General features: G+C 48.6%; 1 protein-coding gene across 1 annotated transcript in view; it reads right to left on the minus strand.

Annotated features, from left to right (window-relative positions):
• Positions 1-24,906, minus strand: part of TG (thyroglobulin) — a 231,022-nt gene that overhangs the window by 119,010 nt on the left and 87,106 nt on the right. The window contains exons 35-36 of the mRNA XM_068983946.1: positions 20,824-20,886; positions 310-444 (exon numbers count right to left, since the gene is read on the minus strand). Of these exons, the coding sequence (XP_068840047.1) occupies positions 310-444; positions 20,824-20,886 (198 nt within the window). The remainder of the gene's footprint in view (positions 1-309; positions 445-20,823; positions 20,887-24,906) is intronic.

Raw genomic sequence — 24,906 nt, forward strand, 5'->3', positions numbered from 1 at the left:
TTCCACCCATCTCCTCCGTCTCAGACTAGCCTCCTTGATCCTTCCTCTGACCTGGCTTAGTGTTGCTCATTTTCTGGCTGGCTTAGCCTCTTGGAGACCCTGGCCATGGGTCAACTCTGCAGGAGGGAGGCGACTACAGAGAAGAGCCCAGCCAGGGTTCCTCCCCCAGGTGACATCCTTTTGGCCAGGCACCCCAGGTAATCTTGGGGTCTTCTATGTGTTTCTGAGGTCAGAATCTTCAGCAGCACTTGTGTGAGAGGACCCTCGTCCCACTCCATCCCCTACCTAGAGGGTGGACATTCCCCTTACCCCACAAGCAGCGGTCTCGGGCCGCAGAGAAGTTCCCCATGGCAGCGGTGCTGATGTGCGCAACGTCAAAATTCCTGATGGATGGATCAACAATCACTGCAGAGAGGGCCAGGGACTGCCATGAGTCCAGAGTGACTGGAAGGGAAAGAAGGGGACTGTCAGTGGGGCATCACACGATGTTCCCAAAGGGCACCCCAGGGCTGCTTCTGGGGGGTCTCCATTCTCGTGTGACCCCACTCCTTTATCCAGCTCTCCATTCTACTGCAATTTTTTCAATGATTTCTATGAGCCAAACTCCAAATTTCTATGTGCTCAAGCCAGGGAATACAGAGGTTAAAAAACAAAACAAACGAACCAACAAAAGCATGGGCATTTCTATTGAGCAGATTACAGGGGAATGAGAATGTGAAAGGATAAGAATAACATCATAGTACAGTTGTTATGGGCTTCGCCGGTAGCTCAGATGGTAAGGAATCCACCTGCCAATGCAGGAAACCCGGGTTTCATCCCTGGGTAGGGAAGAGTCCCTGGGGAAGGCAATGGCAACCCACTCCAGTATGCTTGCCCGGAGAATCCCATGGACGGAGGAGCCTGGTGAGCTACAGTCCATGGGGTCACAAAGAGTCAGACACGAATGAGTGACCAACACACATACACAGTTGTTGTAATGCAAAAATCAGAATAATGCCAGCAACCATGATAATAACAGGCTCATCAGTGTTGGTTGGCGCAGTGGGAAAGAATCTGCCTGCCAATGCAGGAGATGCAAGAGAGTAGGGTTTGATGCCTGGGCTGGAAAGATGCCCTGAAAATGGGAATGGCTACCCACTGAAGTATTCTTGCCTGCAGAAACGCATGGACAAAGGAGCCTGACAGGGCCCAAGGGATCACAAAGAGTGGGACATGGCTGAGCACACACACAGTGCTGGTCATATGGTGCTTTGTGATGCACTGTGTAGGCTGCCTTCAGGGCCAAGGCTCTCATTTCCCCAAGTGCTAGGAAGCTGGGGAAAGCTCTCATTTCCCCAAGTGGTTGGGGCTGCTGGCCGAGTCCCTCCCTAGGAATCACCTAGGACTAGGCCAGCCGCCTCCATCCACAGAGTCAACCTTCACCCCCAAACTTGTCCAGGTGGATCTCCAAAGTTCCAATTCTCTGGCCCCAAGATGGGACAACCCCCAGGGGCCAACTCAGCTTCACCGCTCACTGAGGCGTCCATGGGGCCAGGATTTGGTTTGCATCCACGTTCTACTTCACCCCCAGCCCAATTCTGCCTCACATGTGTTGCTCCCAAGAGCACTGTGCACTAAACTGTCTGCATGCAACTCTATCTCGGAGTCTTTCCTGGAAAACCCCAGCCAAGACATCCTCTTTAAAAGATGAAGACAATTCACCCCATCCTCCCCTCCCCCCGCTGTACCCACAAGTCCGTTCTCTACGTCTGCGTCTCTATTCCCACCCTGCAAATAGGTTCATCTGTACCATTTTTTAGATTCCACATATACACATGATCATGCGATATTTGTTTTTCTCTTTCTGATTTACTTCACTCTGTATGACAGAGAGTAGCCCTGGCATATATACCCGACCATGTGTGAAACAGACAGCTAGTGGGAAGCTGCTGTACAGCCCAGGGAGCTCAGCTCGGTGCTCTGTGATGACCTAGAGGGGAGGGAGGGAGGCTCAGGAGGGAGGGCTTATATATGTACAGGTAGTTGATGAGGATGAGATGGTTGGATGGCATCACCGACTCAATGCCAGCTGGATGGTGACAAAGCCCGAGATAGAGCCTGCCTCTCACACGGTGAGCATCCTCTCCAGAAGACCATCCTTGGATAGGAAAAGGTTGTTGCCTTTGTTAACGCCATGCTCTTAGCTATATGAGGAAGCCTATTGCTTTTATCTCGAACCTGTCTTTGACACCACAGTATGAGGGTCACTAAAATTAGAACGGTAAATAGAGTAGCAAAACAATCGAGTACCACTACCCTTTTTTTTTTAATTAAAAAAAAAAAAAAGAAAAGAGAAAAAAAAGGAAAGGAAGGAAGGAAGAAAAAGAAGAGAGAGAAAAAAAGGTGTACTCAGAGAAGTGGCCAAATAATGCAAGCAGATCTCACGTGGATTCAGGAAGAGGAAGGTGAGACCCCCACACTCGTCCTGGAGCCATGGGATCAGTTTCAGAATCTCAAACTATGTATTTCTGAACTTGGGACCTGGTTTCCCTGCAGGAACCCTAGGGCTGTCATCTTCTTAAGCATCCTCCATGTGTTGCTATTTCCATAGCAAATGCAAGTGGCATTTTTGTAACATGGCTGAGCTGAGGCACATATTATTAGATGGTGAGTACAGGGGAATTTCAGAGAAAACTTATGATGGGGTTTCAGGACTGAACCTCCCAATTATGGTCTTAAAATGGAAGCTTTGGCTGCCCTCCATGTTTAGGTTGATGTCTAGGGGAAAGCACTCTAATTAAAGGGTGACTGTCACTGCCAGAGTGAAAGCCAGCTCATCAGTGGCCATCCCAGGGTCTGGATCCAGCTCTCTGCCCCACCCAGCAAAGGCCCCCCTCCCCTGGCCCACAGGACCCCTGGATGAATCATTGCTGCCATGCTGAATCCAACATCTGAGGTTCTATATGCACCTCATGAAAAACTCTGACAGCAAGTCCCTTGTGAATGCAAAATCATAGTGAAGCATGAAAGCTGGGTAGTCTTGGTAGCATTTCATAAGAGTTCACTAATTTGTCAAGGACTCAGCAATACCACTGCCACTTAATATTCACGGTAAACCATGCTGTGGGCACCATTATGTGGACATTTTACAGGCGAGCAAACAGATCCAGAAACACAGGCAAAGAGCTTAGCTGACAAGTGATGATGCTTGAGCTTGAGCCCAGCTCCTTCAGCTTCAGCATCCACGGTTTACTCCAAGGGTTCTGGTTAATTCACCAGGTGAATGAGGCGGCGGTGGCTTTCAGACTCACCCAAAGGGATAGTCTCCCCTGAAATGCAGCCTCTGTGGTTTGTTGATTAGTTTTTTTCCTTTGTGTAAAATGTATTTTACAAATCGCATTGCCAGCATTACTTATTTAAAAATGAAAGTCATTGGAATTCGCTGGCGGTCCAATGCTTAGGACTTGGTGCTTTTGCTGCCATGGGCCCGGTTCAACTCCTGGTCGGGGAACTAAGATCCTGCAAGAAAGAAAGTGTGGCCAAGAAAGAAAGATTTGGAGTGGAAAGGAAAGGACAGTTCCCAGAGGGGCTGAGGAGGCAGAATTGACAGGACGGGGTAAGGGAGAAGGTGATGAAGACCATGGGATTCCTGGGTTGGACAACAGAGCGTCCAGTGGAAAATGTCCATGAGGAAAGAACGAACACGGTGTGGGGTGCAGAGCAGGACAGAGGGTGAGGCCAGCGATGGGTTCCCTCGGGGACGTGCTGGGCTCACAAAACCGCAAAATGCTGCTGTTTCCAAATGTCACTGTGTTTAGCAGCAGGCCTCAGTGCCAGGCACGTGGCCTGGGTCCCCCGTGCCAATGGCCTCACCGAGGAGTCCCAGAGCCAGAGGCGGGAGGGGAGGTGTTGATAGAGTCCCCCAGGCAGAAAGCCAGGGGTCCTGGGACAAGGCTGGCATGGCGGGATCAGGCGAAGGCAGGAGGAATTTTTTGAAGTCTCCGGGTCATTTGATTATGTCTCCCTGCACACCACAGCATTGCTGAGATGGGGCGGGGCTAAGGGTAGGGGGGCAGCATGACCTGCAACTTTGGGTAGAGCAGGCCTCGGTGTGACACCAGGGCCCTTCCATTCCCTTCCAGGCAGCATTATTCCATTTTAATGTCGACTAAGCTTAACTCCCTAGGCTAAAACACATTTGAAGATTTCCACCAAAATATTGAAAACCGCACTTCATTCCCTTCGCTTCCTCCCTCCCTTCCTTCCTCTTTTCTTGCTTTCCTGTCTGCCTGCCTTCCTTTATCGCTTTCCAAATAGATGTCAGTTAAAGAAGGAAATGTTTGATTTTGATGTTAAGGTTCAAATAGAGTAATTTCAGGTGTTAAAAATAGCCACAACAAAACAAATGCCCACATAACTGCAGACCTGTGTTGAGACAGGAGGAGCAGGTCTGTCCCTTGCTGACTGTGTTAGCAAGGGTAAGCATCCACTCTGGCCTTCGCCTCTCAAAACGAGGGCAAGGAGCCTTTCAGTGATTTTTAATCAGATCCAAGGGCAGAAGTGTCAAGCCAGTTGCGAATGCCTGACCTCGCCAACGTTCAAATAATCACAGACCCATTTGTTAAATGAAAAGACTGATGGGATTTTCTTAAGAATCACCAAGAATGGAGATAAAAAGTAGAAACTCTAAAGCACTGAAAAGAAGCCAGGACTCATACTGTTTTTCTTGCAGTCAAGAACCAAGAATTCCTTTCTGCTCCTCAACACTTATCAATGCTGGATATGGGAAAAGCTTGAGGAAATATTAGAGGTGGTTTCCATGCCCAGGCTGGCTGGCTGGGGGAAAACATCAACGTTTTGAAGTCTTTCAGGCAGGACAAGGCTTTCAGACAGGAAAACCATTTCAGGCACCAGCAGTCCTCCGTGACCTTGGCATAAACAGAGGGTAACAGGGTTGTTGACGCTGCTTTCACAGTTTTATGGCCACTAGCCCTAGCTGATGAAGACACTTGTGTGCTATCACTATAAGATGGGACCACAGCTCAGACAACCTCATTTCTTACCAGACACTGTCTTTCAAGTGAGAACCACGTCACACTGGGCTATTTTTACCCTCATTAGCATAAAAAACCCTAGATGTTCCTTTGATAACAGAAAGAGAAAAGACACTCCTTGTTATTTTGCAATCATCTGCGAGATGAAAATGGGACCGGAGCTAACTATCCATCTCGCATATCTTCAAAGAGAAATGCCTGACATTTAAAGCAGACCATACTGGAACCATTTTAACATTTATAACACTATAAAAGTATCCAGGGACATATTTACCCCTGTTCAGCCCCTAAATACTTACTTTTGAGCTCCCCAGGAGGCATGTTTTCATCTTTGACTCTGCGCCTCCAGAGCTTAGCAGAGGGATGGTGCCGAGTACTGTGGTGGAACTGTGTCCTGCCTCCACTCCAAGACTCACACTTCAAATTCATCCTAACCCTCCGCACCTCTGAATGGGATGCTATTTGAAGACAGGGCTTTAACGGAGGTAATCTAGTTAAAATAGGGTCATCAGTGCTTGCTGTGCTAAGTCGCTTCAGTCGTGTCCAACTCTTTGCGACCCTATGGATGGTAGCCCACCAAGCTCCTCTGTCCACGGGATTCTCAAGGCAAGAACACTGCAGTGGGTTGCCATGCCCTCCTCCAGGGGTTCTTCCCAACCCAGGGATCAAACCCACATCTTTTACATCTACCTGCATTTCCAGGCGGGTTCTTTACCACTAGTGACTCCAGGGAAGCCCTGGTCCCTAATCCAAACAGCCTGGGGTCTTCATGAAAAGGGGAAATTAAGTCCTAGAAGTGGGCATTAAAGGAAAACGATAAGCAGACAGAGAGAGAAGACCACCATCAACAAGCCAAGGAGAGGGTTCTGGAATAGATTCTTACTTCATGGCCATCAGAAGGGACCCGCCCTGCAAGCACCTTGACCTTGGACGTCCAGCCTCCAGACCTGGGAAAGACTAATTTTCTATTGTTTAAGCCCCCAGTTAGTGGTATTTTGTTACATAGCCTGAACTAATACAGTGAGTGAATATTCAGCAAAAACGTCCATTCCTTGATTCACAGTGAGCTTGCTGTGCTCCCTGTTGCTCAGAAGTGCTGAGCCTAATGATAACTCTTATCAAGTCATATTACAATGGCTAAAGTTTCTTAAGCAGTTCCTATTTGCCAGACACATTGTGCTGTGCTACGTGTTGTTTCACTTAATTTGTACACAGCTGTGTGCGTGACTGTTCTCGTCACCACTGCATGTGTGTTTTAAGGCAGGACCACTCTGGGGGCACTCTGCCTGCCCCAGTCCCAAGCTCTGCCCACTGCTAGCTCTGACTTAGGGTCAACTGCACTCTGTAAACTGGAATAGTCTGGCCACCCGATGTCACCTGAGTCAGGGCTTCCCATATGCTAAGGGTCAGAGTTTGCTCTTGATCCTTCCAGTCTCTCGGGGGGAGGGGGGGGCTGCTGGGCCAGTGCTCCACCTGGTTTTCCCAGTGCCATGTCATTGCGCCCAGTGTGTGTCATGGCACGAGAAGGCAGTGAGCCTTGGACACGTGGTGAGGGTGGGGGATGAATGGATTGGTGCCTGCAAACTGCTTGGCGCAGGAGAGTGCTCAGGAACATTTTCTAAAGATTCACCCCTGTGTGTTGGCCTCCAAAGCCAGAGCTTCAACCTCTGTGCCGTGTTGCTGAATGCACGAGGGTGTATGTGTTGTCCCTTGTATTAATAAAACAGGGCATTTTCAGCCAAAACATGAGCATTGACAGTACCAGTAGGACTGCTGCCACATCTTCACTTTCCTGGTCGAGGCTGTCACACAGTAAGGGGTAGGTTACGTGGCCTGGGAGCACCAGAGAAGATGTGCTCAGATGATTCGGGGACTTGGGAGGAAGGATGGAGAAGACAGCTCATATTCAGGCTAGAGCAGGGCCAGCAAGACTTTTCTGTCAGAAGCCAGATAGTGAATGTTTGAAGCTTTGCTGCCCCACGTTCGTTCTCTGCTGCATACTATCTGTATGTTCCATATCCATTCTCAGATCAGAGGTTCTGTACAGACTGCACGCTGTGCTTTGCCACCACTGGTCCAGAAGGCACAGACAGAAGGGCCATGGGTTCAGTCACTAGGCACCATGATGGGTGGAGGGTCTACATTCTGGGAACCAAAAACTCAACAGGAAAGTTGACAGGGAGTTTCTGTACTTTTTCCAGGAATGAGGAGTCACCTGGGGAATGCCATCTGGAAGGTAAAATAGTGTAATTTTAATGGCAACCCACTCCAGTGTTCTTGCCTGGAGAATCCCAGGGACAGAGGAGCCTGGTGGGCTGCCGTCTATGGGGTCACACAGAGTTGGACACGGCAGAAGCGACTTAGCAGCAGCAGCAGCAGCGGCATGACATGTTGATAGTTGCCCTTCCTTCCTAACTTGGCATGTTAAAGTCCTTTTACAAAATGACAAAGATTCGTTTGGTTTGGGTTTTTTGATGGTTCTTATTTGGTAGAAGGAAAAGTTGGCAAACATGAGCTGCCCTCCAATTCGAGGATAGAATCCAAGCCTAAATCAACATGGTCTTACCCTACTGGCTCCCAGCTCTCTGAAACCATCTCCCTGCTGTCAGGGCAAACCCTTGATCCTGTCTCATCCTTCCCTATCCACTGTGTCCTGGAAACAAGGATTCCTACCATAAAGTTCCCTGCCTTCATTTTGGGTTACAGTCTTCTGCTATGGAACCTTCTAGTATTTCTCTCATCCCCAACTACGGATGTCTGGTCATTCCCCCACATTCTTCCAATTCTTTGCCAGCTATTATCTTTGCCAAGATAATTTCCATCTTTACCCCAGCTACTGCTAAAGTGACTTTATCATCTATGGGTAAAGCAGATGGCCCATTTCACATTCTGGTCTCAGCTTCTTGACCTCTTCAAACACAGAAAACGGTATCTGCACTCACCCCAGCCAAGCACCTCCACAGCCAAACTCTGCCAGGGCACTGAGCTCCACTGCCGTGCCAATGCCACTCATTCAAAGTGCCACTTGCTGCTACAGTCCACAGCCCTCCTTCCTTCCAGAATTTTTATACTTTATTCCATGAAAATCAGCTCTTTCATTTCACTATGATTTCTCCTCTCTAACCCTTCCAGGTTATCCATCTGCACTGGCTTCTCATAAACCAAGGCCTCTCATGGCTTGGTCCAGCGTTTCAACCTCCCTTCTACCAGTGCTCTCTACCCGCTTCCCTTCCGTTGGATTAATCCGGTGGGCCTGCTCCCCCTGCACCTTGTCTTGACCTGAGCACAGCTAAAGAAACACCCACAGACAGACTGGCTTTGAGTCTTACAGGTTTTGAGTCTTCAGCCTCCACTGAGCTCTCCGTGCGGCCTGACACTGTTGTCCTGTCTCCCGTTCTCCTCAGGCCCAGGCGTCGCCATGACCCTTGCACTCTCACGAGGTGCCTGATCTCTTGCCTCCCAGAGAAAAAGTGACCATTATCGGCATCGGCTCTAACTCCCGCCCCCCTTCTGCTCTCTGTGAAGCCTTCCATCTTTCCCTCGTTGTTTCTCCTGAGAGAAAGGGTGGCTGTTTGAAGCCAGTTGGACATCCATCTCCAATTTCCCCCCTCTCCCCCTCATCTCCTACACACTCACTCCCACCTCTCCTACACGCCCCGCCTACCCTTGACACTGACACTTCAGTCTGCGTGAAAACACACCCGCATTTCTCTACTATGAAACCAACCAGTCACCTTAGGTTTCTTAACTTGGGGTCTGGGTTTCAGGGAGTCGCTTGCATGAAAATACAAGCGAAATTTGGTACCTATGGAGGATACATTCCAATACTTTATCATGGGTGATTCATGACCTACAAATGCGTGGTTACCAACAAATGCTCCACAATTCTCTTTTCAGCTGTCAATCTCATTCTCTCTTTGACTGTAGAGCCAAGATTTTTTGGAAAGTCTGTAGTTTCCATTTTTGTCAAATCACTACTATGTAGTTTCTTCCCTCTTCACCAGTGAAATTTGCAAAGGGCCCTTCATGACTAATCCAGTGAACATGCACAGTCTCCATCTTCCTTGAAGGTACTGACCACACGGCCCTCCCCTGGTTTCCATGACCCCACACACCCTGCTGCTCGTTTTAGCTCCTCCTCTGGCTTCTGCTCTTCCCTTAAAGACCGCAGTTCTTGGGGGTCTGTCCCTGACCTTTACTATTTACATTCTATATACTCTCCAAGGGTAATCTCATGACCCACAAGGCTTAAAATGCCACTGACATGCCAGTGATTATCAGAAGTATCTCCAGGACAGACCTTTGCCCAAGCCTCATGCTGAGATATTCAGGACTCACTAGATACCTCCCTGAAGCATCCCAAACTCGGCATGTTGAAAGCTGGACACTGAAGTCTTACTTCCATCCTCGCGCTCTTTAACTCATTCCCTCCTTGCATTATCTTTTAGAGAACTGGCAGCTTTTTGAGAACTACCCGGGGGACTGCCGACCTGAAATGTTCAACAGTATCCTTAACCAGTATATCAATAGACTGTCCATCTAGAAAGGTCACAGTACAGAAGGAAAGTCAAAATAAATGGCTTTTTTTTTTTTCAAGTCTAAATATCCATTATAAGTGGATACTCTGTGTGGGGTAAATGCATTTATCTGATTTTCTAGAGAAAACAACAAAAACACACGGCCTCCAAGTTTTCACACTTTCTGTCTGCTGCCTCCCTCACCGGCCTCTCCAGGCTCCTCTCTCGTCCACCTACTTCCTACCACCCCAAACTCATGTTTGGCAGTCTAGCAAAACATTCGGTGCTGTCTGACTTTGTTCACTATTCCCTTTGTGTGCACTTGCAAAGTGAAGTCAGTTTATGCACCTGATGAGCTCATATCATCTTTCAAAATTCAACATAGATGTCACTTCCCTCGGAAACCCTCCCAAGAGTCCCTCCTCTGCCATTCCCGGGAGTTTTTCTTCTGCTCTAAGTATCTTATAAATATGTCAAGTGTTCCACTGATATGCAGCATTGGAAGTTACTTATGTTTTTTTCCTCTGTTAAATTATCAGATCTGTTAAATTTCTAGAAGCCAAAGAGTCTGCCTTGGTTTTATTAATTCTCCAAGACTTGTCATAATAGCATATAAAAATACTAACAATAGCAGAACTTCCCTGGCAGTTTAGTGGTTAAGACTGGCCGCTTCCATTGCAGGGGGCCCGGTTTGATTCCTGGCCTGAGGACTACAATCCTACATGTTGCACAGGATGTGGCCAAAAATAAGAATAGATATAGATATACAGTTGCAGTTTAGTTGCTAAACTAAAAGAGTCATGACAACTCTTTTGTGAGCCCATGGATTGTAGCCTGCCAGGCTTCTCTGTGTATGGGATTTCCCAGACAAGAATACTGAATGGGTTGCCATTTCCTTCTCTAGAGGATCTTCCTGACCCAGGGGTTTAACCCAAGTCTCCTGCATTGGCAGGCAGATTTTTTTTTTTACCACTGAGCCACCTGGGAAGTCAAATAAAGTTGTAGCTAGCGTTTACTGAAGGATCTAGGGTTCTATGTGCTAAACAGGAATATCAATATCACAAGTTTGCATGAACTGCCCAATCCATAAACATGTAACAAATGAGTGAATGAACAGAGCTCCTTAATTAACAAAGGAGAAATGGGATACTCACTCTTTTCATCTCTATAAATATTAATGCTATGATTATTCTCATACCACAAGACCTCAGTAAATAATAACTGAATAAAATCAATTAATTGATCAGTGGATCACATAGAAAGCAAATAATGTGCATTTGATTTTATAATATCTCACTTTTATGTGGCCCATTCCTGTTTGTGAAACATTTTCCTTTAAACCGTGATATTTAATAATGGGGGCTTCTCTGGTGGCTCATATAGCTAAGAACTTGCCTGCAATGCAGGAGACCTGGGTTTGATCCCTGGGTGCAGAAGATGCCCTGGAGAAGGGAATGGCAATCTACTCCAGTAATCTTGTCTGGAAAATTACATGGACAGAGGAGTCTGGCTGGCTACAGCCCATTGTGTCGCAGAGTCGGACACGACTGAGCGACTGAACTGAACTGAACTGAGTGACTACACTTTCAAACTGAAGCTTGGAGCTGGTGAATCACATGGCCAAAATCACAGCACATGAATGTCAAGTCAAGGACTTGACCCAGACTGGCCCCTTCCAATCCCCACCCCACTGTAGCTGCGCCCTCCCTCCCCGGGCTCAATTCCAGACTCATCAGTTGACTTCCTTCAGTGACATGCAGGCTTCCCAGGCAGCACTAGTGATAAAGAATTTGCCTGTCAGTGCTGGAGACGTAAAAGGCAGGGATTCAATCCCTGGGGTGGGAAGATTCCCTGGAGCAGGAAATGGCAACCCACTCCAGTATTCTTGCCTGAAGAATACCATGGACAGAGAAGCCTGGTGGGCTACAGTCCATGGGGTCCCAAAGAGTCGGACACGGCTGAAGCGACTTAGCAGGCACACAAGCAGCATGTACATCCCAGGCAGGGGTTTTCAAAGACATCTGAAACAGTCCCGCATTTACTGAGGTTATGAGCTTGTGGTTGGTGAGCAATCACCTTTTACATTGCTAACTTCAAAGACACTTCTCAAGAAATGTCTAAGAAAAAAGCATACCCAAGAAACCAGACTCTGTCCACGTCCTCACGGCAAATCACTAAATGTGTCACAAGCAGAATTTCCTAGTGGAAAGTCAAATGCTCAGGTTGAATCTGATTTCTCTTAAAGAAGTTTGACTCTTATCAAGTGGAGGCCCCAAATTCCACCCCCATACAAAGGCTTCCTGGGAGGTGGCAGGACAGCTGGATTACTCAGAGCATAATTATTCTTCCTTGGAGTCACCGAGTGGTCCTAGGAAGGTGGGGAAACATGCAGAAACTCAGAGGCGCACATGCATCCAGGCCCAACGTGAGCTGAGCGAAGTAGTTCCAATAGTACAGAGGCTTCTCTAGGGACACTGAGCTCTTGCATGGGACAGCGGCCACCATGACCTCTCAGTGGACTGTGGGTGACTTGCGCAAGGTCACAGAGTTGGTTTGAACCCAGGCACAAGGTCACAGAGTTGGTTTAAGCCCAGGCAGGCAGGCTCTCAAGACAGCACTCCCACCCTCCGCCCCTCCAGCCACTGTTGGGGCAGGAGCTGCTGAGATGTCCCCACTGACCCCTTACTCACTGGACATGTTAGGTTATCATGCTAAACACTCATCCTGCCTGATTCACCCAAATCTCATAGCAACTCATGGATGCAGGGGATATGATGAAGAGTGCCTCGAAGAACCTGGGGCTCAAAGAAGTGAAGGGACTGAACCAGGTTACACAGAGGAGGAGCAGAACTGGAATTGAAACCCAGATTTGCCCAATGCCAAGGTCTCTCCGCTTCACTGCTTCTGCTTCTAAAAACATCTACCAAGAGCTTTCTGCTTACCTCTGGGTAAGTTATCACAAAAATAGAAGAAAATAAAAAACCACGCCTCAAAGTGTAACTGAACCAGTCATTAGAATTACCAAAATAGAAAAGTTAAAAGAGAAGCAAAGAGGCCATTGAAGCTACTCCCTCCCACAGCGAGGGAATCTCCAACATGCTTGAATACACCACTGACGGGGACCTCATCCTCTCCACCTCACACCATCACAGCAGGACCAGTAATGCCTCTTCCTCCATCCTCCGACCCCACCCCTCTCATCTCATGCCCCGCTGCCCCCTCCATGAGGCAACGTCTACATGGAAGCCCTCCCACAGTGCCCTTGTGCTAGGTTCCTCTCCACTTCTGGACTCCACTCATCGAGGAGGGAAGGTGACTACTGCCCTGACAAATGAGATTCTGTTCCACCAAGGAGGCCAGAGAATCCAGCACAGGCTCCTGATGGCTCAGCGGTAAAGAATCCTGCTGCAATGCAGGGGACATAGGTTCGATCCCTGGGTCGGGAAGTCCCTGGAGAAGGAAATGGCAACCCACTCCAACATTTTTGCCTGGAGAATCCCATGGACAGGGGAGCCTGGCAGACTACAGTCCACGGGGTCACAAGAGTCAGACATGACTTATCGACTAAACAACAAGAAAAATTAAAAAAATAATAATAAAATAAAAATGTTGTGTAGCACTAGCCACTGGTAACATAGTATTACCATTTTTAATCAACAGAATTATTATAACCCATAAAAATAAAGGAAACCTACCACGGTTGATGGACTGCTTTCAGAGATGGTTTAATTCATAATCCGCTCACAGTGATTAGAGTGGTCCTAGGAGGGGTAACCATTCTGAAATATTTCCCCTCAAATGCTTAACAAAGGGTCTGAATTTCTACTTTTAAAAATTAAATCTTCCTGGTTTACCCACTTCTTAAAATGTGACCACTTTGGGGGAAAATGTTATTATACAAAAGAAGGTAGGTCCTAGGTTAGCATATTTTGTTTTTTACCCTATTTCCCTTCAGTTCAATTGAGCCAATCCTTGATGGACTAGGCACAAAACTTGTGCTGTCTGAGAAGGAAATTATCAAGATAAATCCTTTGTTTTCTCCAGTCTCTAAGATCTAACAAAGGTTTAAGACACAATTATTCAGCAAACATTAATCAAATGTCTCCTAGACATGCCATGTACAGTTCCACAGGTTGTATACTGTACAAGTGCAGAGGCAGCATTCACGAAGATAACCTGTGAAGAGGATCCCTTAGAACTGGCAGCGCTTGACCTAATTCCAACAAGGCCAAACTTCATCAGGCACTGTGGCAGCAATTTTACACATAAGGCATCTTTAAAGTCCAATAACAAGCTCTTTGAAGACGCCATCATCTCTATTATATAAGTGTAACAACTGAAACTCATAAGTGAAGTTGCTCAGTCATGTCCGACTCTTTGTGACCTCATGGACTGTAGCCTACCAGGCTCCTCCGTCCATGGGATTCTCCAGGCAAGAATACTGGAGTGGGTTGCCATTCCCTTCTCCAGGGAATCTTCCCAACCCAGGGATCGAACCCAGGTCTCCCACATTGCAGGCGGATGCTTTAACCTCTGAGCCACCAGGGAAGCCCTCACCAGGTAAACTCATAAGTATCCCTTAAATTGGTCAAGTTCACAACCTAAGGAGGGCAAAGACAGGATTCCTACATCCCATGTGATCTCTAATCCATTCATCTGGTTACCATTCATTAATCTATTCATACTTTCAACAAGCATTAATTGAATCACCATTAGCTTTAAACTACTAACCTAGAGCAAAATGAATATCTATATTTTTCTTTAAAAAAGCAAATAATTGTAAATAAAATAAGATTGAGCGTCTACTAGACACTTGGCGAAGCGTTTAGGATCAAACCATGAATTACCAAATATCTACCCTTTGCAGCGTGAAATCTCACAAGCAAGCAAACCAGAGAAATATGTTCACTCATTTGGGGACTATTTCCTGAGAACTGGCTAGGTACAGTCATGTTTCTAGGAGCTACAATATAGCCGTGAACAAGACAGATAAAAGCCCCTGCCCCGTGTGGCTTCCTTTTCAGAGGAGGGCAAACAATTACTCAGGAAGTACACAAGGGAGAAGATTTCATAGCACAAAGATATGCAGACCCTAAGGCAGGGTAGAGGGGTAGGGAGTGCTAAAGAGGCTGCTTTGATGGGGATGGTCAAGGGTGATGTTAGCTCAGAGCCAAGGAGGTGCCAGCCCCAAAGATATACTAGGATGAAGGCTCCACGGAGCAGGGCTGCCTGAGGCTCTGTACATGGTTCTGGCCCTTGTGCCTAGTGCCCGGCAGAGTGAGTGCTCACTAAACACTAAACACTAAACACTTGTTGAACGAATCAGCGAATGAGCAGGGGGATGGCAGCTGAGGCAGAAGAACCATAACTGTGCCCCAAATCCTGCACTTCACCAGCTGGCCCGAGGCTTCCTCCTGCCTCCGTGGAGAGAAGTGAAGCCTTCCAAGCTGAGGGCCAGTTTCCGCCTGTGTCCCACTTTACTTCCCTCTGCTGTGGCTGGGATCCCAGTCTACCAGCCGTTTCTCCATCTCAGTCCCTGGGTCTCCGAGCAGCAGGGCATGGGTCCAGGGGAGCTGCCCAATGCGAGGCTCTGCCCAGAGCACACTCAGTCCTGCCGGTCACAGCCATCCAGGCAGCACGGGGCTGGGACAGGTGGGTGTCCCGGCTGCAAGCACTGGTCTAGGAGGGCACTGCAGCTGCCCCCTAGACTCAGCGCTCTTGACAGGCTGCAGACAGGAAAGAGTGCATGCCTGCCAACCTCGCCTTGCTGGGCCCTGGGATATGGACTCTACCTCTGGACACCACTTCCCATGAACAGGGACAGAGTCTATGTGAGGCCCAGAGAAAGGCTGTGTGTCTCTGTGTAGGTGTGCATACATCAGCTCTGTGCATTTTGGAAAGGAGATTTAAGTTTTATGCAAACATGAGGCAATGCTGGAGTCAGTGCCTGCTCACGTGGCCCTTTCAGCCCAAGGACCAGAAGGATGAAGAACTGGCGTGTGTGTGGGTTAACGCATCACCACGCTAGCAGCTACGGCAGGCAGGTGACAGTGCCCGAGGGTCGCTGCAGGACAAAGTTGTTAATAGCTCCCATCCCAGCCTCAAATGACCCCCAGATGAGATCATTAAAGTATAGCGCCCCTGAGATGCAGGCTGTGATGTCCTCCAGACCCGCCTTCAGGAAGGAAGGGCTCTTTCCCAGCTGCTGGCAGAGACCCTACTGTCAGACCCCTGCAGGAAGGGTGGCACCCCAGAAGGGCAGCCATATCTATGTGTGACCAATGTGAGGGTGTAACAAGTTTAAAGGTCATCCCAGCATCCCCAGAGATCAACTGAGCTAAAGTCGCACTGAAGCTCAAGTTCTCTCACCGTCTTTCTCTTTTCCTCTTCACCCCCTTGATTCCACTTCCTAAAAAATGACCTGCATTCTGATCACCGAGTCTGATCCCTGGGGGACCCAACCAGCAACAGTCAGCATCTTCAATGGGGAGATTCTGGGTTTGGATCAGACTGGGTTTGAATCCCGGCTCTACCATTCATCCATTCATGAATTCTATGACCCTGGGCCTCTCTGACCAACAGTTTCCAAGTCTGTAAAATGGGCATAAGGGTGCACACCTCCTGGGGTAGTTGTGGGGATGAAAATACGGAAGTACTTAGCACAGTGATTGACAGATTAAGTTGCTAGGTACGTAACAATGGAAACATTCATGACTTTATAGCTCTGACCTTAACTGGCTGTGACTTGGGAGAGTCACTCTTTCTCTCTGCCTGTTTCCTCCTCTGTAAAAGGATGGGTTTGGGCTTTGGAATTATTACAGACATTTCTTGAACACCCAGTCTTCCCAGGTTCTGTGCTGAGCCTTGTACTCTTTATTCTACAACACAAGCCTACTAGACTGATATTTCTTATTTTTCACCACCATCCTCACTTTACAGAGGCCAACAGAGGCTTGAGGAGGCTGAGGGATCTGGCCCTGGAGTGCCCAGTGGTTAAGTGATGGGGCAGGATTGGAAGCCGGGTGGACGGACTTCAAAGCCCATGGCCGCACCAGAATGCCCTGATGTTTCCTTCAATCAGACACACACTCCCTGCCAATGCTGGCATTTTTTAGGATCACACAATTCTGTCTCCAGCTTAACGGAAAACATTTGCAGAACAGATCAACTGAATTCCATCAGCCCCTTGGCACAGCCAGGAAAGGATGGAGGCCAAGCAGACAAAGTTGACTGACTACAATCGTGTGTCCCCAAGAAGGACTGTTGGCACAGCCACTTCTATCTCCACCAACCTGGAATTCAGACTTTTTCACTGTTGCTGAGCTCCAGGCTGGGGAAGCTGAGCAGGGCAGACTCTGACCAGGCATCTTCTTCAGCCACACCTCTCACCCTCTCAAGCTGCAGCCTCACCGACACCCTTGATCTGCCGGTAGCAACCTGCGCTCACAGTCAAGAGCTGGGGCGTATTTTAAAGGGTGTTTCAAATTCCTCAGGTGAAAGAAACTCAGAGCATAGACACAATTTTCTAAAGCTCACATTCTGTGTTTTCCTCTGGCTTGCACTCTAAATACTCCGTTTGTTTCAATGACACCACTAAAAGAAGAGCTTCTGAAATAGTAGATAACAAGCAATTATCCTGGGAATTACCCCTTGAAAGACCCCAGGCTTGGCCTGCAGGGGACGGGGAGATAGTGGCCATCATACAGAAAGGCTCCAATGTCCTGAACATCACTCTGGACTGGTTGTCACGGGTCTTTTAAGAAGCAATGGACCTTTTCTCTTACGAAGAAATAGCATCTTTGCCGTTTTGCCTATTTTAAAAAAACATACAGTTTTCCCTAGGAGAATAAAATGGCTCTCGACACATAGATGGCACAATTGTCCTTATTTTCTCAAAACCTAGCTTGTCCACGCACCATGCATCTCCACCTCAGTCCAAACGGAGAGCGTTTGAGTCATTTTGAAGCTCATTATGGAGGTGGCTCAGGGGTAAAGAATCCACCTGCAATGCAGGTGACTCGAGTTCAATCCCTGGGTCAGGAAGATGCCCTGGAGGAACAAGTGGCAACCCACTCCAGTATTCTTGCCTGGAGAATCCCATGGACAGAGGAGCCTGGCGGGCTACAGTCCATGGGTCACAAAGAGTTGGATCCGACTGAGAGACTAACGCTTTCACTTTGCTGTCTTCAAACCCGCTAATGTGTTAGAAACCTTCTTTGGAGCAACACAAACCAAGACCCTAGAGTGGTCCCTAGCACACAGAATGTACCCAAGACAGGCCCTGAGGTCACAGGTCACCTTCCTCCATCCACATTAATCCACCCATCACTGCATCAGGATCCCCCTTTCCAAGCAGATGTTGAAGGGGTAGCTTATACACACAACTTCATAACAGAAACAAGGCCAAGACTTTAAAAGGTCTCTGGACAAGCCTGAGACGGGGAAGTTCATCTCTGCCATCCCTTCCAGAAGCTCAAACCAAACATTTTGATCCAACTCTTAGTGGGGCTAATCCCATGGGTCCCGATCCCAGTGTGCTCATTTACCCTAATGGAGCCACGGACTCCTTATTTGGAAAATAGACCTCACGACCATCTCACTTTCTTTTGAGCATGAAATGATTTATGCAATGTTTGGCACTTAATAAATACTTCCTTTTCTCCCTGAATAAAAAGGGCATAAAGATGAGGGATTTACATATGCTTAATGTGTATTTGCATGTGTGTGCACGCACACCATCCATGTCAGCATCACATAGAGGCACCAGTACCCTGAAGGCAGAATGATGCTCCTGCCTCTGACACATCAAACGAACAAGCTCACACTCTTCATTCCAACCTGGGAGCTCTGTGCACAGGTGGAACATTGGCCCCACACTTCTTCTGCTTTCAAACCACACTCGTCCAAGACATATTTGAAAATACTGTGACATCTCATTCCACTTTCAAAACATCTACCCAGATCCATAGACTTTGTGTATTCATGAAGAGCGATGTGGAATTCTACACCTTTTTTCTTTTGTTGGTGATCCAACTCTCAGTGGTACAAATCTTACCAAAAACAGACTAGAAGCATTGTAAAATCACCTGAAGCTGCTTATACGTTGATTGATTCCTATCTAACAGTATACATTTGACATAAGATATCAAAACTTTCTTTATCCATAAATTTAATAAATGATTTCTTACTGATAGTATTTAAGAATTCTAAGCACGTGATGGAAAAAAAAAACACTTTAATTCACTGCTAGCAAGTATGAAACTACAAACAAGGGTTTGGGACTAATTTGGCAATATAGACCTAGAGTTTTAAAATCTAGAGTTTTCAAGCCCAGTAATTCTGCTTCAGAGAAGGTACTCTCACCACCACCAGGAAATGATCTGGACATTGCAAAGAGCTTTATGCACAAAGGGATTCTTGTGATATTTTCATGGTGATGAGGAGTCAAAAACAATCAAATGCCCAGAACTAGAGGAATGAGTTAGTGAACTGCATGACAGTCACGGCTGACACTGTTCTCTTTGTTCTTCGTCACTAGAGTGGGAGCATTTTAGGGGTAACAGCTTGATCGAATGAATGAATGAATATATACACGCATGCACAAATGGTCAGCACATCTACAACAGTTTGGAAATCTACACATGATGCAATATTAGGTAAAAACAAAACACTGAAGAGAGATTACAACTACTTTTCACACACAAAAAAAATCTAGAGAGATTAGGAAATAAACCAAAGTATTAACTGACATGGAGTAACTTCTAAATAATTCTGTGACTTTTTTTTTTCCCCCTTCTGTATTCTGGCAGGTTTGCATTTTTCTGTAATTAACAAATAGGAAGATAGAACCTGCCGTTAGAGGTTGGTGTGATGATCAAATTAGACATGAAATCTGTAAGGGCTTAGACATTGATATTCGGAATAGAACGCTCAGGGGGAAAAAAGTATACACAAAGTCAGCTCTTTTCACTGAGTGAAGGAAGTGACAACACGGTTGAGGACATTTGTACTCTCGGCCCAGCCTTGACTGAAAACGATCCCTCCCACACGAGCCACTTTCTGTCCCTTCAGCCAGTGCTGTAATGACACACGTCTAGCGCCCCTCAGACATCGTGTCACCGGACAGGAATGATGAGAGCCTCGCGCTTCCTGACTAAGCAGAGGCAGAAGCGGGAGGCGCAGTAAGGCCCACGCTGGGCTGCCTGCTCCCACCCTGCCCCACCCGGCACCCAGCGCCCCACACTTCCCACTGCCCGGGCAGCACATGGGGCCAGCGGTGGCAGGCACGGGGCCAGGTGTGGGAGGGACAGCAGCCTCAGCCTGCCCGTGCTCCTGGGCTCGGGGCCAGTGCCCGGCCTCAGAGGTCACTGTGCCACGTGGGGGCACCCGGGGCTCTGAGCGCCAACTCCTCTGCACATAGAAGAGCTGACTCCTTTCACTTTGGGCCCAAACACCACGGCTCCCGACACAGCCCCAGGGTTGTGCAGGCCTCGTCACCACACCACACGCTGAAAGCAAACCTTAGAACGAAATCAGGAGCGCCAGGAAACCCCCTACATGCGGACCTTCAAGTTGCAGACTTTCAAAGATGCAAACGTCCGTGCGCACGCCCAGTCACGTAAGCTAGTTCACGCGCCTGGCGTACATGGTCAGGTGCGTGCATCCTCTACAAGCGGGAGTTTGTGTACTTTACTGTACAGAACTGCACAGAGCACAGTCGTGCAGTATCTTTATTTCAAGCCCAAGATGTCCAGAAACAGGAGTATAGGAAGCGGTGAAATAGCTGGCACTGCTGAGACGCACCAGCTGTAGAGTTGGACTACTATACTTTTCAAGGTAGTGGATTGTAAGATTAAACACGTTTCATTTTTTGTGTTTGTTTTGTATGCATTATTTGTGCAAAAAGCATTATAAGCCTATTACAGTACACTACTGTATAGCCCACGTGTTAGCTGGGTACCTAGGCTAACTTTGTCAGACTCGAGCACGCTCTTGGGATGGAACTCCTACGCGTGTGGCGGACTTATTGTACTGGGCGCCCGCCCCACTCGGCCTCTGCTTGGCTGCATTGCTTCACCGTCATTTAACCACTGCAAGTTTCCTCACCTATGAAATGGCTGTGGTGCTGGTATTTGCCCTTTCCATGCATGTGTCTAACCGAGAGGAGCTTGAGGTTAGAAACGTGATGGGCTCCCGTGAGCTATAAACTCTTGGACAGAAGCGAGGAGAAAGTCAGCCTCACACAGGAGAGATAAATAAGACCAAGGACTCACCATTCTCCGCGAGGGCAGGCAGAGCCACCGAAGGGCAAAAACTGGGAGCGTCACTTTGAGAATCTGAAAAGAAGACAAAGACGGCCTTTTAGCCCTTTGTGACTCTTTGGATCATTGAGCCCCAAAGGCAGGAAGAGTGGTCTTACTTGGTGGCACAAAGTCGTGCGTGGAAGGCAAGACAGTGTGCCCAGCGCCTGGTCCCACTCCTGTGTGGTCAGGACGGGGTGGGTTGAGATGAAGGGACATCCTAACAACTAAGGGGCTTAAAGCAACCAAGGGCCTGCTGCAGGTGCTGGGGGCTCTCCTCTGTGTTAACCCCCTTCAAGCCCTAGGCAAGGGGAGGTTCCATCACACCCCTGCCTCCCAGACGCTGCAGCAGGGAAAAGACAAGGCTACCCCTGCTCTCACAGCTTTGCCTACGAGTAACACATAGCACTTATTTTCACACCATTTGCCAAAGCCAGAGGTGCAAAAGTACAGACCAGCCATGTTCCAGAGAGTGGTCACCTAGAGATATGTGGTGAACAAGGGAAATATCCGCTATCGCTGCTTAGCTGACTCACTTAGGGGAAGCACTTAGCCCCTCTGGGCCTCAGTTTCCACATCTGTACAATGGGGATGACATAGCCCACGCTGAGAATTGCGTGTGAGCATGACAGGAGGTAGTATCAGGCCAGGCACAGGGTGAAGGCCACAAGACGGCAAATCTTCATGGCAGGCAGCGTGGCAGGTGGACAGAACCTGGAGTAGGTGGGCAGACAGGCCTGGGCTCCAACCTCCATGTGCCTCTCAGAAGCAGGGCAAATGGATAAGTGATCTGGCTTCTTCTATCCCCAGCTTGGGGCACTGGTATGAGGCGATGATGTCGGAATTAAACGAGAAACTGCACACACCCAGGAGCTTCCCATCAGTGCTAACTGCCCCCTCCCCTGCCTCTCCCCTTACTGAACAGATCACAGTCTTCAAAGCCACAGCATCCTTTTCTCCCAGTGGCCCAGACCAGGAGTGCGGCCAGACCTTCTCCCTCTCTGAGCTACAGTGCAGCATGGTCAGCAGTCAAGGGTCATGGGTGAGGCTCAGGGTCAAGGGTCAGGAACCCAGGGTGACCTTCCTTGTCCTCAGCTTCCCTGTCTGTAAAATGGGAGTAATGATAGTATCTCATTTAGGGCTCTGAGGCTTAGATGAGTTAGTATACGTGAAGCTTCAGGCATACAGTAAGCACTCAATAAATGCTGGCCACTATTTACTCTTAATATCGCCCTTTTAGGGACTTCTTGGCAGTCTAGTGGTTAAGACTCTGAGCTTCCAACACAGGGGCTGTGGGTTCCATGTCTGGCTTCCCCAGCCCACAAGGATCCCACATGCCTTGGGGCATGGCCAAAAGAAAAAAATAAAATAAAGTAAAATAAAATTTAAAATTTCAGCACTACTGAAATTGTAGGTGAAGCAAAATTAAAAAAAAAAAAATCAGTCTTTCATAGTAACGCATCCTTGTCACTGACGCTCAGGCTCGTCTGCCTCCACAAAAGCCTCGAGTCAGTCGTGTTCCATCTGGGCCCCAGAGCCCCGGTTTGGGTCCCCTGCCATCCCATCTCCTCCTCTGCCTCCTGACTTTGGTCAGACACGCCGTGACCCAGCCTCCAGTAGTTCTAGAGCCTCAGTTATCGTGTGTCCATCCTGCTTGGCTCCATCTGCCTATAAGCAGCTGCTCCCGGTCATCATTCTAGAGCCTGGTTCCCAGCCTTCAGTGCACATTGGAATCCCCTGGAGGGCTTGGTGACCCACACTGTGTGAGCTTCACCCCCAGAGTGTCTGGTCCAGCAGGTGGGGGCTGGGGCCCAAGATCCAGCATTTCTAATAAGTTCCCAGGTGAATGTGACCCTGTTGGTCCACGGATTCACTCTGAGGGTCACTGAGCCAAGGCTTCCGTCACCCAGCATCCTGAGCTCCTCACACAAAACTCAGAACCACCCACCACCCTCCATGGTACCCAGGGGGCCAGTGTGTTCATTTAAATGTCCATCTTTGCTTTCTCAGAGCAAAGATCCTGAGAGTCAGCACACTCCAGAGAACAATTATTTAACGGATCTGTAACAAGGGCATTCAGACATCTACCCTCTTGGGCCCAGTGATTCTCCTTCTGGAAGTCTGTCTGGAAATTCAAAGCAAGCTCAGTTTGTGAAGGAAAGATTTATACAACATAATGAATGGCCAGAAACTCTGTATATCCAAGGCTGTGAGAACAGTTAGGCAAGCTGTCCACAGGGAGAATTACCATATGCACGTCCAGGCATTTATCACCTAGATCTGCTGCAATTGCCTTACTTACTCTTTCTCAGCCCCAACAGTGCTTCCTGACAGGGTGCTGTCAACCCTCTGGGTGGGACCTTCTTCAGTGTACAGGAATAGCTGAACCCTGAAAGTTCTCAGCTTCCCTGGGCCCCCTGGGGCACTGAAAATCTCAACAGCCTCGTTCCCAGGGGGCCCTCCTACAGAGAATTGCACTGTGCAACTTTGAGCCGGTTGCTCAGTTAATTCATGCTTGTTAAGCAAGAGGATGGTAACCCTTCTTGCTTCTTCCCAACTCTGCTTTCAGCGACATCAAGCTGGTGGCCTGAAAGGGGCTGCACCCGGGGTATTTACACCACGGAAAGTGGCAACCACGACCCCTCGCCCTGCACCTGCCCAGCTCTCCCTAATTGTAACACATTTGCCAGCAGACCAGAAAATGGGGGTAAGGAGAGACCCCACCTCATCACGTCGTTTGGGGACTAAATAAGACGCTGCCTGCCAAACACTAGCCTAGCCAAGGAGCCGACAGGGCACTAAGCAAATGGCAGACGCTTGTGCTGTGATGTGAGTGATGCTGAGGAATGAAGTAGACAGTAAACTCTCCTACGTGTGGTGGTTTCTATGTGGGCTGCAGAGAGGCAGAATTAGAAGAGCCAGTCACTTCCTTTCCAAGTCATTCCTGTATCTAGAATATCTGTCTACAGGGTCCAAGTGCATTTGTTTAGCAGAAGAAGAGAGGAAGTGGGAGGCTTCTATTGGTTTTTTTTAGAAGCCATGTTTGACTTTGTAAACAAACCAAAGACCCTGCCCCACTTGCAGGCCACACGTGGCTGCAAGAGGTAGGGGGGGTGGGGTTGAACAGCAGCTCAGCTCCCTTCTGAGAGGAGCCAGTGGGTACCGGAGACCCAGAGGTGCCCCCTTCCAGGCAGCCCGGAGCCTCAAGGCAGCTGGACCACAGAGCAGCCTCTTCCCCTTCCATTCCCACCATGGCTGCTAAGACGCTTCCTCTTTGAGTACTGCCGCCCTGACCGGAAGGGGCTGCAAACAGCTTCATTTGCATCCACAGTCACTCAGCCTGGGCCTCTGGGTTCTGTGCTCAGATCCCTGGAACTTTCTGTTCACTCTGGACAACAGTGAGAAGTCACACGGCTCTCTGGGCGGCCCCTCTGGGTGCTCGCTGCTCTAGGTTTGTGCCACTCTCCCGGCTCCTAGGAACCTGACTTCCATTTTTGTTCTGAGAACACAGCTCAGTACCAGGGTCGTGTTGCCTGCGTGCAGGTCTCTGGAGGTCCGGGGGTTGCAGGGCAGGACCATGGCCATCCTACCCACTGTCCCTGCACCCTCCACCCGACAGGCCTTCATCTCCGCCCAGATTCCACCTGGAGTGGCTCTGGGGCAATCCCTTGTGGAACAACATTTCTTGCTTCCCTTTTGGGCTCCAGAAGTCCCCCTGCATCTCCCCACAGTAAGACACGTCAGAGGGCTGAGTTGTTCTCTGGGACAGAGGGAGTAATTACTCCTGATGACAGGCTAGGAGAGCACCAGCCCCACAGTGGTCCTAGCGAACGTGGGGAGAGCACTGCAGAAGTGTTTCTGGCATCACCAAGTGCCTGAGAAATGTTCCTTCTCTCACGTCTGCTTCCCAGGCCAGGCTCAACCCTTTGGGGAAGGACCTTCTATCGCTGGTGCTTCCAGGGTGTTTGACGTGTAGCAGGGGCTTCCCTGGAGGCTCAGATGGTAAAGACTCCACCTGCAATGCAGGAGACCCAGGCTTGATCTCCAGGTTGGGAA

Source organism: Capricornis sumatraensis, chromosome 11 (assembly GCF_032405125.1).
Source record: "Capricornis sumatraensis isolate serow.1 chromosome 11, serow.2, whole genome shotgun sequence".
NCBI classification, from domain to species: domain Eukaryota; kingdom Metazoa; phylum Chordata; class Mammalia; order Artiodactyla; family Bovidae; genus Capricornis; species Capricornis sumatraensis.